Below are 15,539 nucleotides of genomic sequence, written 5' to 3'. Positions count from 1 at the left end.
GTTAATTTCGATTTGCATAAACTCTCTCAGTATTGTGAGACAATAGAAAGCCAGCAGAAAAGCAAGGGATTGCCTACCAAATTTTTGGTTGGTGAAAATGGAAAAGGTTTTGTTGAAAAGTGTTTGTTGATGACCCATAAAGTGCAGAGTGTTTCTGGCACAGCTCATTTGTATTTAGTGACACTAATAAACGTCTGTAAAAAAAAAAAAAAAAGTTCAATGTAATAAAGAGCTATTTAAACAAAATGCAGAAATAAAGGCAGAACGACAGAAAAGGAAGTTATTTTGACAGGAAATGAGCAATGAATATAAAGGCTGAAAAGCAGAAATTGAAGTTATTTTAACTCATGCCTATGCCAATAAACAGTTGTTAATAATATGTCATGTTAATAACAAATCTAGCTTTGAGCAGCAATTATCGGGGTTCAACCACTTTAAGAATTTTAAGTGCATGTGTAAAAAAAAATATGCATTTTTCAGCACTTACAGTACACTGGAGATGGAACAAGATGGAATTGTCCTGGGATGTGGTAGCTCAGTGGTTAAGGTGTTGGGCTACTGATCGGAAGGTCACAGGTTCAAACCCCAGGTCCACCAAGCTGCCACTGCTGGGCCCCTGAGCAAGGCCAGTTGTAAGTCACTCTGGATAAGGGTGTCTGCTAAATGCTGTAAATGTCAAAAAAAAAATGTCAAGATAATGGCGCACTTATGTCTGTTGTACAGAATCTTAACACACAATTCAAAATGGCCAGTATGGTAAAATTGGATTTCATTCAACTCTGTATGGTTCACTGAGTCTAATTTAATGACCAATTATACAGAAGATATAAGCAAAAATGGCAAACTTTTTATGTTAAATAATGTGACCAGTAGAAGGTGCTGTTATGAAACTGCTCTTGTACTCTCAAGTCAAGGTTAAGACACCAATTCTGGTGTTAATATAACAAATTGTTAAGGAGATATAAGCTCATGTTCCTTTTTTGTGTGTGCTCACTGCTGTATTCATTGAGATGTTACAGTATACGTGTTATACTCTATAAAAAATTGTTGGATAACTTTAAGTCTTCAAGCTAAATTTGTTAAAATTCTATAAAACTGTCTAATTGATATTTTATTTAAAGCTATAATTTAGTATTGCCTTTTAGAAGCTACATAAGATCAGTATCCATAAGATAAGTATCCACGGTGTCCAATAGTAATAATGTACACTTATCGTCCTGTTCAGAAGTTTACGCCCACATGACTGTTAATGTTGACTTCTTGAGCATCAATAAATATTTGCAGCTGTTGTAACAGTTGCTTGCAAGTTGTTCAATTGTTCTTAATTTGAAAAGATAGATATCATAATATGATAAAAGAAGATGCTGGAAAGGCAAAAAATGAGCAGGTCCTGTACATTGTTTTTAATGTTTGATGATAGTTTGGGTTTGTCCTGAGCAGTTAAACTTTTGCACACTGCTTTTCAAAAAAAAAGTCAGTGATCATCCTGGGTTTAACAACCAGTATTAAGAATCTAGCAAATGTAAACTTTTGAACTGGTTCATTTTGTGTAAATTCAGTTATTATTGTGTATTTGCTTATATGTACACATTCGTCATGTGCAATAGCCTATTCAGGACGGCACCAAATAATGAAATTTTAAGAATCCCTTGTTATTATATTTTTTTTTTATTTGAGATTCTGCAAGGCATATGTAAACTTATGTCATCAGCTGTATTGTGCAGACACATTTGTACTATTAAATTTGGCATTTAAAAAGCAGTGATTCACATTTCCCCACAGTTGTCTTTGTACGATGAGTAAGAGCAGATTGAAATTATTTAAGAGAAGAGATGCCAAATATATAGCTTTAAAAGCATCACATAAAATCACCTGAAATATTTTTCAATTCAGACAATAAATACAACTATCAGTGTACACATCCCCACCACGGCCATGGTAGAAGGTTACATATGTTAAGTGCATTATGAACTTAAAGTCTGTAAACCATTACAATGAAAACAAAGCTACCGTAAAATAATCGCAGACCTGTTTATTCCTAACAGGTGTGATCTATACGAAGGTGAAGAAATGAGGCAAGTTCATTTGGATTTTAAGCCGTGGTGGACTGAGCCGAAGCCAGACTCTGATGCTGAATCTAGTGAGTAAACGTCTTGAAGTTACACCTTCGATCAAAAAACAGTTACTCTGTATGGTTACTTGTAACACTGTTTAGATTATGTACTCTGTTGTAAAAATGATTATTACTAGCACACAAGGGCTATTAATGCTGACTCCCTGAGGGAAAGTGTGCTTTAAAACACATTGCATTTGTTTGTTATAATGAAATTGTAAAATTGAAAATATTTTCTGCACTGTGATGACCTTTAAAAACCGAGCAATACAAACAGACAGAAAAAGATTAGCTTTGACTGGAAGGAATATGTTTTGCTATTGTAAATGAAAAGCAGTTTTGTCAAAAGCAGTCTGAAACTAGTTTACTACTACTGGTACTAATGCTAATACTAATACTGCTGCTAGTACTACTACTACTACTACTACTGATGCTTCTGCTACTAATACTACTGCTACTACTACTACTAATACTGCTACTACTACTGCTACTAGTAATACTGCTACTAATACTACTGCTACTGCTACTACTACTAATACTGCTACTACTGCTGCTACTACTGCTACTAGTACTACTGCTGCTGCTGCTATTACTACTACTGCTACTAATGCTACTACTAATACTGCTGCTAGTACTGCTACTAGTGCTTCTGCTACTAGTGCTACTACTACTAATACTGCTGCTACTACTAATACTGCTACTACTACTGCTACTACTGCTACTGCTCCGGGTGTGTGTTCACTGCTGTGTGTGTGCACATTAGATGGGTCAAATGCAGAGAACGAATTCTGAGTATGGGTCACCATACTTAGCCATATGTCACGTCACTTTCACTTTTTCACTTACTAGTAATACTGCTACTAATACTACTGCTACTACTAATACTAATACTGCTACTACTGTTACTAATGCTACCGCTACTACTTCTACTGCTGCTGCTACTAGTAATACTGCTACTGCTGCTACTACTACTGCTACTACAAATACTAATACTCAACCCAGTCTCACGGCAGATCACGAAATTTAATCTATTGATTCGTGTTCATGGACACACATTTCCTTTTTTTTTTTTTTTACGTGTCCCTCAGAACGACTTTCGATCTAATGTGTTTCAATAGGAAGCATCTTTCATGTCTGCACCACATTTTTCTTTCTGCCACTCGGAAGCATTGTTTTTGCTCATTTGTTATTCATTTTAAACTTTAAGCACTACATTACTCAACATTTAACCAGGAGATTTTATCCTTGTTTTTATTGCTTTATATTCTGTAGGGTACTAACTATTGTGCTATGGTTTCTTTTCTGAGAAAAGCCATTTTTCCATCTATTTGGTGTGTGAACTTGGACAGTAAACTAAATACTACAGTACCCATGAGCCTTATCTACTTTTACTATGTTAAGGACGTCAGCTAAAACTACCTGATGACCTGCCGACCGATTCTCTTTTAATGATATCCTCATCTTTCTTTCAACACAAACACGAAAGTGTGCTAGATAATTCAACAATATGATGTCATGACCATCCGTTTTATTTGATTCTCCTGATTTCTGCAGGCCGCGAATTCTCCTTCATTGCGCTCAAACCACTTCCCATGTAATGTTACTTGAATGTAATGATCAAATTTGAACATTTAGAATTTGCGGCCATCACAAGCACACTTTTGTGTGTATGTGTTTGAAAGAAAGATGAGCATATAGAATTTAGTTTACTGTCCGATTTTTGCTCTCATTTACTCTTTAAAAAAAAACTATCTTAAACTATAAACTGCAGTAAGGGTTAATAGTGTAGTAAGGATTAAAACACAAACCAGGTCAAGAGAACTCCAAAATCAGCACAAATAGCATATTTTTATACAATAAATACTGATTGTATTTTCACCCTTCGCAGTAACACATAATTTCTCAATATTATTCTCTACACTCCAGACAAAATAAGTAGCTTGTTTTGGGTTGTAGTAAATACAAATGAAAGACCGAGACAAAACATTGTGAATTGTTGTTGTTGTTGTTGTGGTTGTTGTGTTTTGGGCTGTCATGTCACATGGACCCCAGCATACAACCAGTTAGCTATAAAATCTTTCCATTTCCACCTTGTCTATCTGCTGTGAGACTTTCTTTCTCTGTCTGCTTTGATGTTCTATGAGGTTTTGCTTACGACATGCCCGATCTGCCCAATCTCTTCTTTCTAAAGCACTCAAATGTGATTTGATTAATTTCACACTAGTTTGAAATAACCTCCTGAAATTAAATTAAGTCGCCAGTGTTTCTCTATATTCAAAGGTGGTATTTTCCTCTCGTGGCTTAAGTTGAACTTTCTGGAATTGCTACTATCCTCATTTTATACGATAAAACATTCAATACTGTTTTTCTTTTTAAAGTAAATAGCACAGAAGTCAATGTTAAACAATTAGGGTCCTGTTAATCTGTGAAGTGACAAATGTAGAAATAACAATGTGTGAAAATTCACTTTTCCAGTGAATTTCTTGCTAATATCAAAAAACACAGCATTATGAGGATCTTGAGCGTATATTTAGAGGTATACAGTATCTAAGCAGTTTGAAGCATTCTATATTTTTCAATCCCTTGAATAAATAACTCGGCAGTTTTATCAGTTATCCACTCCAGATTAATTTCTTTCTTGCCATCAATGTATCGCCTTGTCAAGGCTGTGAGACTGTATTAAGTGTATGTCACAAAGCCTTTTATACATTTGCACAGAGCTATTTATGATCATGAAAAAAAGTGTTGATGGTAGAGGTATGTGTTCTTTTTGACTCGAATTGAAGTAAGCCTTTACATGAAAGGTCATAATTGTCACTCAAACATCTGGTCGACATGGACAGAATGTCAGCTATTCTGTTTTAATTACAAGACAGCAACACCGCAATTTCTCAGTAATTTGTAGAATTCCAAACATTTTATTCATTCTGACTTGGAAAAACAAAGTTTGCGGGTTTATGGGGTTTTTAACTCAGCCATCAGTTGTCAGAATGAACCAGCAGGTGGCATCATTTTGCCAAAAAAACAAAAAACAAAAAAATGTTGAGTGGGATTTGGGGGATTTGTATCTAAATCACTAATGGCATCGTAATTTATTGGCTCTAGTACTCAGATTGTGGTTCTTTGGATCTTGTGGTCAGTTTAAATTACTTTAGTAAAAATTTACTTAAATAGCTGATGGTGACTCATAGAATAACGTTGAATGCTGTTGTAGCTATGGTGTTAAATTGCAGAGTCATTTTGCATCTGACATGCAGCATGATTCATTTGGGTATTTTAGTCAGTGAGGCATACACACCACTCCAAACTGCCTACTCTCAAACCCACTGTCAGTCTGCTGTCTTTCTCTCTCTCCCCCTCTCTCTCTCTCTCTCTCGCTCTCTCCTTCCTTTCTCTGGCATTTAAAATCAATGGGTTTATCTGACACATTTAAAGCTGTGATGCATGGGTCATTGACTCTAGTGTGTGTGTGTGTGTGTGTGTGTGTGTGTGAGCGTGCAAGGAGAGATGAGAGCGATTAAGCGCTGCAGCGACGTACCGACAATTCAATCACACACTCGCACACTTTGTCTGCCTTGAGCAGCCTGTTAATTTTGCAAAAGCCCTACGGCCCTGACGAACAAATGACACTCAGCCACCAGCGTATGGTGGCTCAGAGGAAGCCCAGGAGGGGAGAGGATTAAGATGGAATAGATAGTGCTATTGAGAGACAGAGGGAGAGAGAGATAACGATGGGAGGCGAGGCGTGTATGTCAGATCCGCAAGAGCATGACTGTGCCACCGAAGCAGCTGTCAGTCTTCTGTAAGCAGACATCAATCAGCAGTGTGGAGCTTTGATACGCTCACTGCGAGACATGCTCTGTAAAGAACAGCTACTTAAATAACGCACACATTTCACACCCGTCTGCCTCGTGGAGTCATCTGCGCACACACATATACAAATATCTACAAATATCTATGCATAGGATTCTCGCATTTTTCTGACGAGGAATCCTGTAGTGTTTCAGCTGATGGCTTGTCGTGTTTTTGTGTGTTAATTAGAGCGCTGCTCCAGGCTTTGCACCACCTGCACACTCATGAAATGACCAGCCTTTTTACACCACTGTTTTAAAGTAAAGCTCAATTCAGCATTTTGTGCGCACACAAAAATATATCTAATTTTGAAAAATAATGATAATAGTTATATATTTAAATAATAATACATTTACTGTTATATTTCAAAATCTATTTATGTCCATGTCCACTATGTATGCTACTAGTTCATATATGTACAAAAGACTGTATTTTTAACCAAAATATTCTCTAGACTCCAGACAAAACTTGTTTTGGGTTGTAGTAAATACAAATTTAAGAGACTTCTTCGTCAAAACACTGAGAGTTGTTGTTTTTGGCTGTAATGACACATGGACCTGGCACATAACCACTTTTTATTTCCTCTTTGTATGATGTCTTTTACTGACATCACTAGAATATTTCATAATTAATGGTTACACAACTCGACTTGATTATGTGCAGTTGTAGAAATAATATTATTTATTCATGCTATCCGGTGTCACCCAGATGCGGATGAAGGATTTTGAGTCCGATTCCTCTCAAGGTTTCTTCGTCGTTTCAACTCGGAGTTTTTCCTTGCCATTGTTTCCTCTGGCTTGCTCATTTGAGATATAAATATTAAATAAAATTTGAAACTTCATTTTTATTCAGAATTTTTTTTTATTCCCCTAAAAAGCTCCTTTGTGACAATGTCCGTTGTTAAAAATTTGAATTGAAAATGTGTTTACGGAAATGCCCATGTAGACCTATTTGCACAGTGTAGACCTATTTGCTTTGGGCTAATTAAATATTTATTCACAAAGCGTTTTAGGATTTGACATTTTATTAGCAGCTTTGCTTGTCTCAGATTAAGTAACATAGCCACACAGTATAGAGCCTCCTGTACAATGATGCTTTTAAGTGGCTCTTAAAAAAAATGTGGCTTTTAATGTTCTTTCACTCTGCTCCATATCAGAACTCTGATGAGGATGCTATAAAGCTGTGATGATAGAGATCACATTACTGCTCTTAACCACAACACACTGGAAAAAGTGTAAGCACTGCAAGAATTATTTAAAAAAAATCTCATCCCGTAAATACAGTATGATCAGATACACCTGTTGTTCTCTGGAATTCATTGCCAAAACGGAGGGCGGGAAAAATCCAAATTACACAAAAAGACAGGCAGGCAGTCAGACTGAAGGATTTCAGTGAGGTTAAAATTCAGGGACTGAGATTGGCAGTTGATGAATGTTTGGCTCAATATCTTGCTCCTCATTTATGTCCAAGTGTGTAACCTCCAGAGGCAACCAGGTTTTGTGATAAGATACAGTAGATCCTTGTGTACCTAGAAGAATTGAGGACGTTTTCTCCTTCACACATTCCTCAAAACCAACAGTCACTCATTCCCCAGACTTTTTGTTATGGCTTAATGGTATTTTAAACGCTATTTTATGTGTTCATATCTATTACTTGATAGTTTTCTTTTGCAGTTCAAACAACCACATGTCTCTCTTGTGTTAAAGGTTCTTTCAATATAATTTTCCAAAAATTAGACTAACTGGGATTTTCTTTGATTTATTGCCACACGGTCTTGGGGGGGTCTAAAGCTTTAAACTCCGAACCATGAACCCGAAGCTGTAAAAAACCTAAACCCTTAACTCAAAACCTTATACTTGGACCACAAAATACCAAACCCTGAACTCAAAAACCTGGACCCTTAACTCAAAACCCTGAATACATATCATGAAATGCCCAGAATTCTAATCTCAAAACCGTAAAACCTCAAACCCCTAACCCCACAATTCCAACCCCAAAGCCCTAAACTATATTCCCTAAAAATCTAAACCTCGAAGCATAAATCATTCCTCTGGGGAAAACCCTTAAACTTTCTTCATAGAGCTCTACAACCTCATTATCTCTCAAATGTCACCTGCACCGATGTTTAATGTCAACGTTGATTTTTTTTTTGATTTTTTTTTTTCCCTTGTCATTGTCATATGTTCTAATACACACTGCACTGTCATCTGAAGGGATCTTTAGCGTTCCTTTCCCGTCCCCCGCAAGACATGCTGCCAACACTACAAACAGGAACATTTTAATGTGCAGCAGATTCCAACCTCATGGTATTCTTCAACCTGTGAAAATTTTTACATCAAAGATCTGCCAGGTGGAAGAAGTGTCTTAGATGACATATTTTCTACAGAAATCTATCAGATCTGATCTAGAGCTGATGAACTTTTCTCACACACACAAACACACACACACGCAAAGCATTAAGCTTGTCCTCATGTAAAGCCACCTTTTATTGCTCTTTAATTGCCAGGATTGACAGTTCCAAGCAGGCTGGCTGTGATTCAGACATCGTAAATGCCACTGCCAGAATACTTCTCCTGCCTCCACACTCCATCAACGCTGTTTGCTTTTCAGAGATTCCCCTGACTGCATCATCGTTGTTAAGTCATAAAATGAAAGATTATAAACCCATGCTTTTTTTATGCTTGGAAGCCCTGAACAGACCCTTAAGCTCCTGAGGTGGCATTGCTTCCTGATATGCCAGGATGATCCCTGATATCGGTTTGTTTTTTATCCAATTTTAGTCGCTAAATTCTTTACTCTGTTGCTTGTTATTTTTTATTCGGCTATAAATTGAGGGGTTAATGCTGTTTGATCACTTAGTCAGAGCCCTGTTCAGCCATCACTACCATACATGTGCATCATCATCATCATCGTCATCATAATCATTAACTTCCCTGTGACGGCTGGACTACTGCCTTGGTAATGTAGCAACACAGAGCCTGGATCTAATCAGCAGCTTTGTTTATGTACTAAACTCACTGGCCTGATGGTTGCTGCGGAGATATGACGATATCAATATCTTGAGATATGACATCTTGACAGACTCTGTTGAGCTGATGAGGGTATTGTGAAAGCACTGACCGACTCCAATGTTTACAGCAGTTGCATGTTTCCACTTGCAAATTTTGTCACCGCACCGCTTTTCTCTACTCCACTGGGCGTTTCTTGTGGATTTGGTTATGAAGAAGCAAAGTCATCCCCTATTTGTGGAGCTCTTATCTGACTGGCTAAACACAATGTGTCAGTCATACTCATTTGCATGAAGATGAGCTTCACTGAACTTTTACCTTGGCATAACGAGTATCTGCTCTCCAGTGACATTAATGTAATGCAGAGCAGAGACAGACATGTGGACATGTTGAATAAGTATCTGAAAGGCTTTTCACACTTGAAATAGTTCAGCATGATTGATTGTGGACAGTATCCTGGGTTATCTTGTTTCATAGAGCGAGAGAGAGAGAGAGAGAGAGAGAGCTCCTGTCATCATGTTGCAGGAATCCAGCGGCTCTTGGCCAACCCAAGACCCAGCTGCAGCCAGCAGCCTTGTTTGAAGTGTGTGTATGTAATGGCCTCCAGATCCTAGATCTGTTGACTGTATATATCAAGTGCTCTGTATTGGTGCAGTTCACTCTCCTATGCTGCCAGAGAGATCACTCTCAGCCATACCCTTAAAGTGCTCTTTCTCTCTCTCTCTCTCTCTCTCTCTCTCTCTCTCTCTCTCTCTCTCTCTCTCTCTCTCTCTCCATCCCTCAACCTATGGTGAATTATCAAGGCATCAGTCAAACTCATTAATCCCCTCTCCATGCACTTACTTCAGCTGCACACATTAAACATTTGCAGTGATCCATCTCCAAGCAATAAACTTGCATCACAGAGTCCAACTTCTCGTGTGTGTGTGTGTGTGTGTGTGTGGTGGGGGTTTGTTTTGTTTGTTTGTTTTTGCACTTGCACCGGAACAGTCATCCATCTTCCCTCGCACAATATGTGTGTTGAAGTGGCTTTGAGAAAGAGCTGCTGTGAGGATAAAATTTCTGCCTGTCACAGCAGTGACCAAACTCTCATTTTATTGGGGGACAGATGGCGAAAACATAGGGGGTGCAGGCCACAGGCTATCTGGAATAAGAAAAATAAATCATTAAACAGTCATGCCCGATTTCCAATATTGTATGGCTTTTAATTTGTGTAAACTTGCTTAATGGTTCTTTCTTACACAGATAAGTTGCTGTACAGATTTCTACTTTTTGTCATAGGTTGTTTTCTTCATTACACCAACTGAGTTTTGATAAAATAAAACAAAATGAAATTAACTTCTCATCTAAAAAATGTTATATTTTAATTTTTTTAATCAATGTGTATAAAAGATATTTTTGGTGCCACTGTGTCCATGCAAAGACTAGGTATAGTCTCTCTTTCAGACACACAATCTCTCTCTCTCTCTCTCTCTCTCTCTCTCTCTCTCTCTCTCTCTCTGGTTTACCAAGAGCTGCTGGATTCCTTTGCTTTATTTATGATTATACATTATTTATGGTTGTTTTTTAATTTAATTTAATTTGTAGACATTGGTGAAACAGTTATGGCCAAGGAAGATTTGAAACTTGAACTTGATTTTACAAAGAGAGAGAGAGAGAGAGAGATAACATAAGATCATTAGATATCTCTTTCTCTCTCATTTCACTTTTCGGCATTTCATCTGTATTGTGTTGCGATTGCATCTGGATTTCTCCACACTATATGTAAATGAGAGCTCTTTAGCTAGGTGGAGTGTGGTACGTCAAACAGCAGTCAGCAGATTTGGTTATCACGCCGTGTACCTCTACATTTTCATCTATTAGTCTATTTCATCTATATTTTAGTCATCTTTTAAGTGGAGACGTAAAACCATGCCAGAGTGGGCGCACCCTGCAATTTCGTTCGCGTTCATTTGTCACAAGGAGTAGTGAATACGCTAGCAGGAGAGATAACAAGCAAGATGAAGTTCATCCAATCAGCATGCATGTTGATATTGATGAGCTTTATCGATTGGGAAGGAGGGCAGACTGCTTGCTGAGTGGTAAATGCACTGTAGAGAAGAAGATAGCATGGGTGATACGCCAAAATTGCAGTTCAGTGTAGAACATGATGTAGGAGGCTTGAGTGTGTCTGTTTGTTTGAAATTCAGAAAGTATCTATTTGCTAATATATATTTTATATATATCAATCTATATTTAGCTAATAAACAATGAAGAGTATAGACATTTTTGTTTATTTTATTATTCTAGAATAAACCTAGAATTTGGTTATATTGAATAACCCTCTTTGTTTGTTTGTTTGTTTATTTAATTGATTGATTGTTGGCAAAGCCCAGAACTAGCTACTATTTTATTTGATGACATTCATTTAAATGTTACTATTGCAGGCTTTGTTGTATTATTATTATTATTATTATTATTATTATTATTATTAATTGTTGGTAAAAGCAGCAAACTAAAACATCTTACTAAGCTTCAGACACGGACGCACTTCTCGCTCCGCATGACTCAAGCTGGACTCATCCGGCTTGTCCACTGTTTGCAGCAGTTGTAATTAAAAAGGAAACGGTCTCAGGTGGTGCATACTACCCTTTGCTCAAAGACCAATTAGCACAGTTGGGTGCAGTTTCATTTGACATTGATGTGAATTTGATTGGATGTCTTTTAAAAAAAATACACAGGAGAAAAAACAGAGCATGGTTTAGCAAATGAGGAAAAATCATGGCATGTTATATTTACAAGTACATAAAGAAAAGAATAAAAAAGTGTGTTTTGTTTTTTCTCTTGTAAATGTACTTGCATGAGAGTAAATGTATTGAATGCCAATATCACATGATTTAAAGTACAATAACAATGGATTTTTCATCCTTGAGTATTACTTTCATCCAGAGTAATAGTATTCCGGTCCAGTGATTTGTTGAGTACAAAAAGTACCTTCTCAAAATCTTATTACAGTAACTGTGCATAATTACACAAATGTTTTTCACTCCCAGGATACATTTTAAGAGACATTTGCAGTTTTTTTTTTTTCCTTTTTCTTTTTTAAATTGAATGGGATGGGTGAAATCGCAAGCACAGGATTCTTCTTTTAAACTCCTACCAGTGATTATGCATATATAATTATGAAAGCTGTACTTATGGATTAAACCTGTTTCGTGATGATGTCACATCACACATCTTGGTTCAAATCTTGGCCCATATTCATTTAAATGTGCGTTTAATTCAAGATCAGTTTGATCAATGATTCACGTGTTCATTTGCAAGCAGTATTGTAGACCGACTCAACTTATCTAGCTAAATGTCCCAAAATAGCTTGTAAATTGCTGAGATTCTTTTTACTGTAGCATCATTAATATTAATCTGAATCTGCCTGAATCTTTCTGTTTCCCTCTCTCTCTCTCTACAGCTTTCACCGATGGAGAAAAAGAACAACTGAGAAAGTTCAAAAATCGTTCCTATGTGCTGGATAAGGCAACTAGATACCATGTCTGGCTTGGTCTAGTGGATATCATTCTGGCCTACGTCTACGATGTGCGCACTACAGAAGGAGAACACAACGTGAGTGCGACCTTTGTTTACCTTTGGTGTATGACGCACTGCTGTAAAGAGTCTCTGATTTGGTGGAACGATGCACATGGAGTGCAAGGGTGGACTCGAGTTCCTGGGTTTGAACATTTGCAGCCCTAATGGACTGTAATCACAGATTAATAACAGAGCGATACAGCATGCAATGTATTTAAAATCACCATTTAAAGCTATAACAAGGCAAAAATACAATACTGTGAGTAAAGCTACAGTAAATCAGGTTCATCGCCACTTGCTGTGCTATGAAGTCATTGGAAAGGTGTTCCATAGTAATAAACCGGTTGCCATAGTAACACTGGGTTTCAGCGGGTGGTGCAACTAGCATTTCGCAAATCAGATTTCTTGCTGCTTAAATGAAAACTTCTCAAGGGAGATTTGGTATTTGTGTACAAAATTCAGCAGTGTATATCAATGTCTTATTATATGGGATGGAGTAGAAGCAGTGTGTTCTCTTTGCCACGGTGCAGTGTGTGCTCTATTGTCTTCACTTTCATTTCAGGCGCTGCCATAAGTGCCTACACATTTGCATACAGTAAAATTTTTCATAGCTTTGTTGCGTTGGACAACACTGACACGCCAACTGACAAATGCCAAGTGAACGGAATCCTGGGGTATTTTGTTTTGCACTGCTCATTCTTTACCCACGGGTAACAATTAATCCTGGCTGTTCATAAGCTGACGTTTTACACTGTACATTCTAAAACCATGGATTAACCTTATTAGTCGCATATTTCCAATGTCAACAACCTTGATTGTTGATTGAAATACAGCACACAATGCTTTAAATAACAGCTTTTCTCACGCTTTTACACCAATCAGTAAACAAAAGAGGACAGGTCCAACTTTCTGTACCCTAGCAGGTATTGTTAACTTTGCTAGTAGTTGAAAGGCCTTTTGTTGATATCTAGCTTCCGCTAATTTTCTGTGTCAAATATTTTCCCCTCACTACGGCTTGCTCTTGACTGTGATGTCCAGTGTTTTGTTGCCCAACGCTACCGAGCCATTTTTGTTTATTGTCCTGGTTTTTATGTGATATGAGACACACACTGTTCAGTGTTCAGTTTCTGATAGGGTTCAGTTTCTCTCTAGGTATTTAACCATGACATTCTGACCACATTGGTTCAAACTGTCATAACAATGTGGGGTTAAACTCACAAATTCAGAGCTAACCATGCTTAAGAGCAGACTTTCATAACCCCGGGTAAAAAAGCAGTGCTTACACCGCTTCTAAATTACAAGTGTAAAACATCCTTCTACCCGGGGTTAACTGCAGGGTTTAGAATGACAATAATCTGGGGTTAAGCACAGTCTAAAAATCCTTACTGAAAAAGAATGGTCTCCGGTTGCTTCAGAATCAAAATGAAAAGAAAGATTAGCCTGTCAAGCAGAATAAGCTACCAGAGTTGTGTTGGCACGTAAAGCAGGAACGAGTCTAAATTAAGAGTTGTCATATATATTTTAGTTTTTTGCACATGTTTTTGGTGCAACCTTGTGACAACCTTGCAGAAAACCTCCCTATAGAATGGGATTAGCAGATTTACACGTTTTACTATATACTGCACTAGCTAGTCAATTATATCTACTATTTCTTATCAGAATAAATCTATAAAACAAATATAAGATTATTATGCTTTTTTACAATGTTTTACTGTTTTTAAGCATTAAATCATCTTAATTTGTTGGCAGATCTTTTTGCTTCTTTTGTGTTTTAAATGTAAATATTCTGACAACGGAACAAGAAATGGTAAGCTTAAGAATCGTAAAAATAGTAAAACACTATTCAAGTGTTATAACCATTATAGTTGCACTTGTAATCCTTTAATAGGAGATACTAGATTTGATGTTTTGACTATATTTAAGATATTTTTTTTTTTACATTTTTACAAAATCAGTGTTTTTGGTGGTGTTCATTGCATTAGCATTGCATTTCTTTGTCATGTTACACTCCACAGTGATGGATAACGGCTCAAATGACACACAGGGCTTTAAGAATTTGTGGTTATTCTTAAGTATTTCTGTTTTTACTTGGCCTACTGGGGCAATATTTCATAGAAAATTAACAAAAAAAAAACAAATACGGTTTGTTTTCCACACAAAAGTTTATTTTCAAAGTACATGATCTCCAACCCATTCTTGCTCTCTGAGATCTCCCAATTGTTTGTTCAGAAGCTTCTAAAATTGATGTAATTTTAATATAAAACAAATATATATTTCTGTGTAAGGTTATCCCAACAGAACTAAAAATATCTCATTCTGAGTCCTGACTAATTTCATATTTGCTCAATGGATCACATGTGTACTGGTAAAAAGGGTTAAAGTGAAACTGACAACAACTGTGTTTGATGTCGCTTTCAAACCATATACTGTCGTATTTCAACAGTTTGGTGTGCCGTTCATGCTGTGCTGAATGGAAATACCCTAATATCTGCATATGAAAAACATTACCACAATAAGAGAGACACAATGGCATCACCTTATGCCACATCTGACCACAGTGTACACAACACATTCTACTACACCGATTGTAAATAAGAGAGGTGTGTGGCCCGTCCAACAAAAGCTATTAAAAGTTAGACTTAATGAACGCTTTCTAATTAAAAACTAAGGTAGATGTTTAGCTCTAAGAAGGATTAGACATTGATTAATGTGTTTGTTTTTTATCGTCATGCCTCACTGTCGTACTGTATTTTCTATTATCTGACATTATGACAATGAGCACATGAGATTGCACTTGTGTGAGTTCATAACACTCCAAAATCTTAACCAGTTAAAGACAAATTAAACATAGTATCTTGAATGAATATTGCTTGATCTTGATATTTTATTTGAAAGAATTTATTTTTAGGTTTGATTAATCATCCAAGGCCACAGATTATGTTAGTCCCTGCATACATCCTGCCGTGGGTCAGCCCCAAACATTTAATCTGTTGTCATAGACATTA

At 36.9% G+C, this 15,539-nt stretch overlaps 1 protein-coding gene across 1 annotated transcript in view; it reads left to right on the top strand.

Annotated features, from left to right (window-relative positions):
* Window positions 1-15,539, top strand: part of shq1 (SHQ1, H/ACA ribonucleoprotein assembly factor) — a 54,672-nt gene that overhangs the window by 11,077 nt on the left and 28,056 nt on the right. The window contains exons 7-8 of the mRNA XM_027146539.2: window positions 2,046-2,140; window positions 12,419-12,570. Coding sequence (XP_027002340.2) covers window positions 2,046-2,140; window positions 12,419-12,570 — 247 coding nt within the window. The remainder of the gene's footprint in view (window positions 1-2,045; window positions 2,141-12,418; window positions 12,571-15,539) is intronic.

Source organism: Tachysurus fulvidraco, chromosome 5, assembly GCF_022655615.1.
Source record: "Tachysurus fulvidraco isolate hzauxx_2018 chromosome 5, HZAU_PFXX_2.0, whole genome shotgun sequence".
NCBI classification, from domain to species: Eukaryota; Metazoa; Chordata; class Actinopteri; order Siluriformes; family Bagridae; genus Tachysurus; species Tachysurus fulvidraco.
The sequence above is the reverse complement of the archived record's forward strand: the minus strand, read 5'-3'. Positions and strand labels throughout refer to the sequence as shown.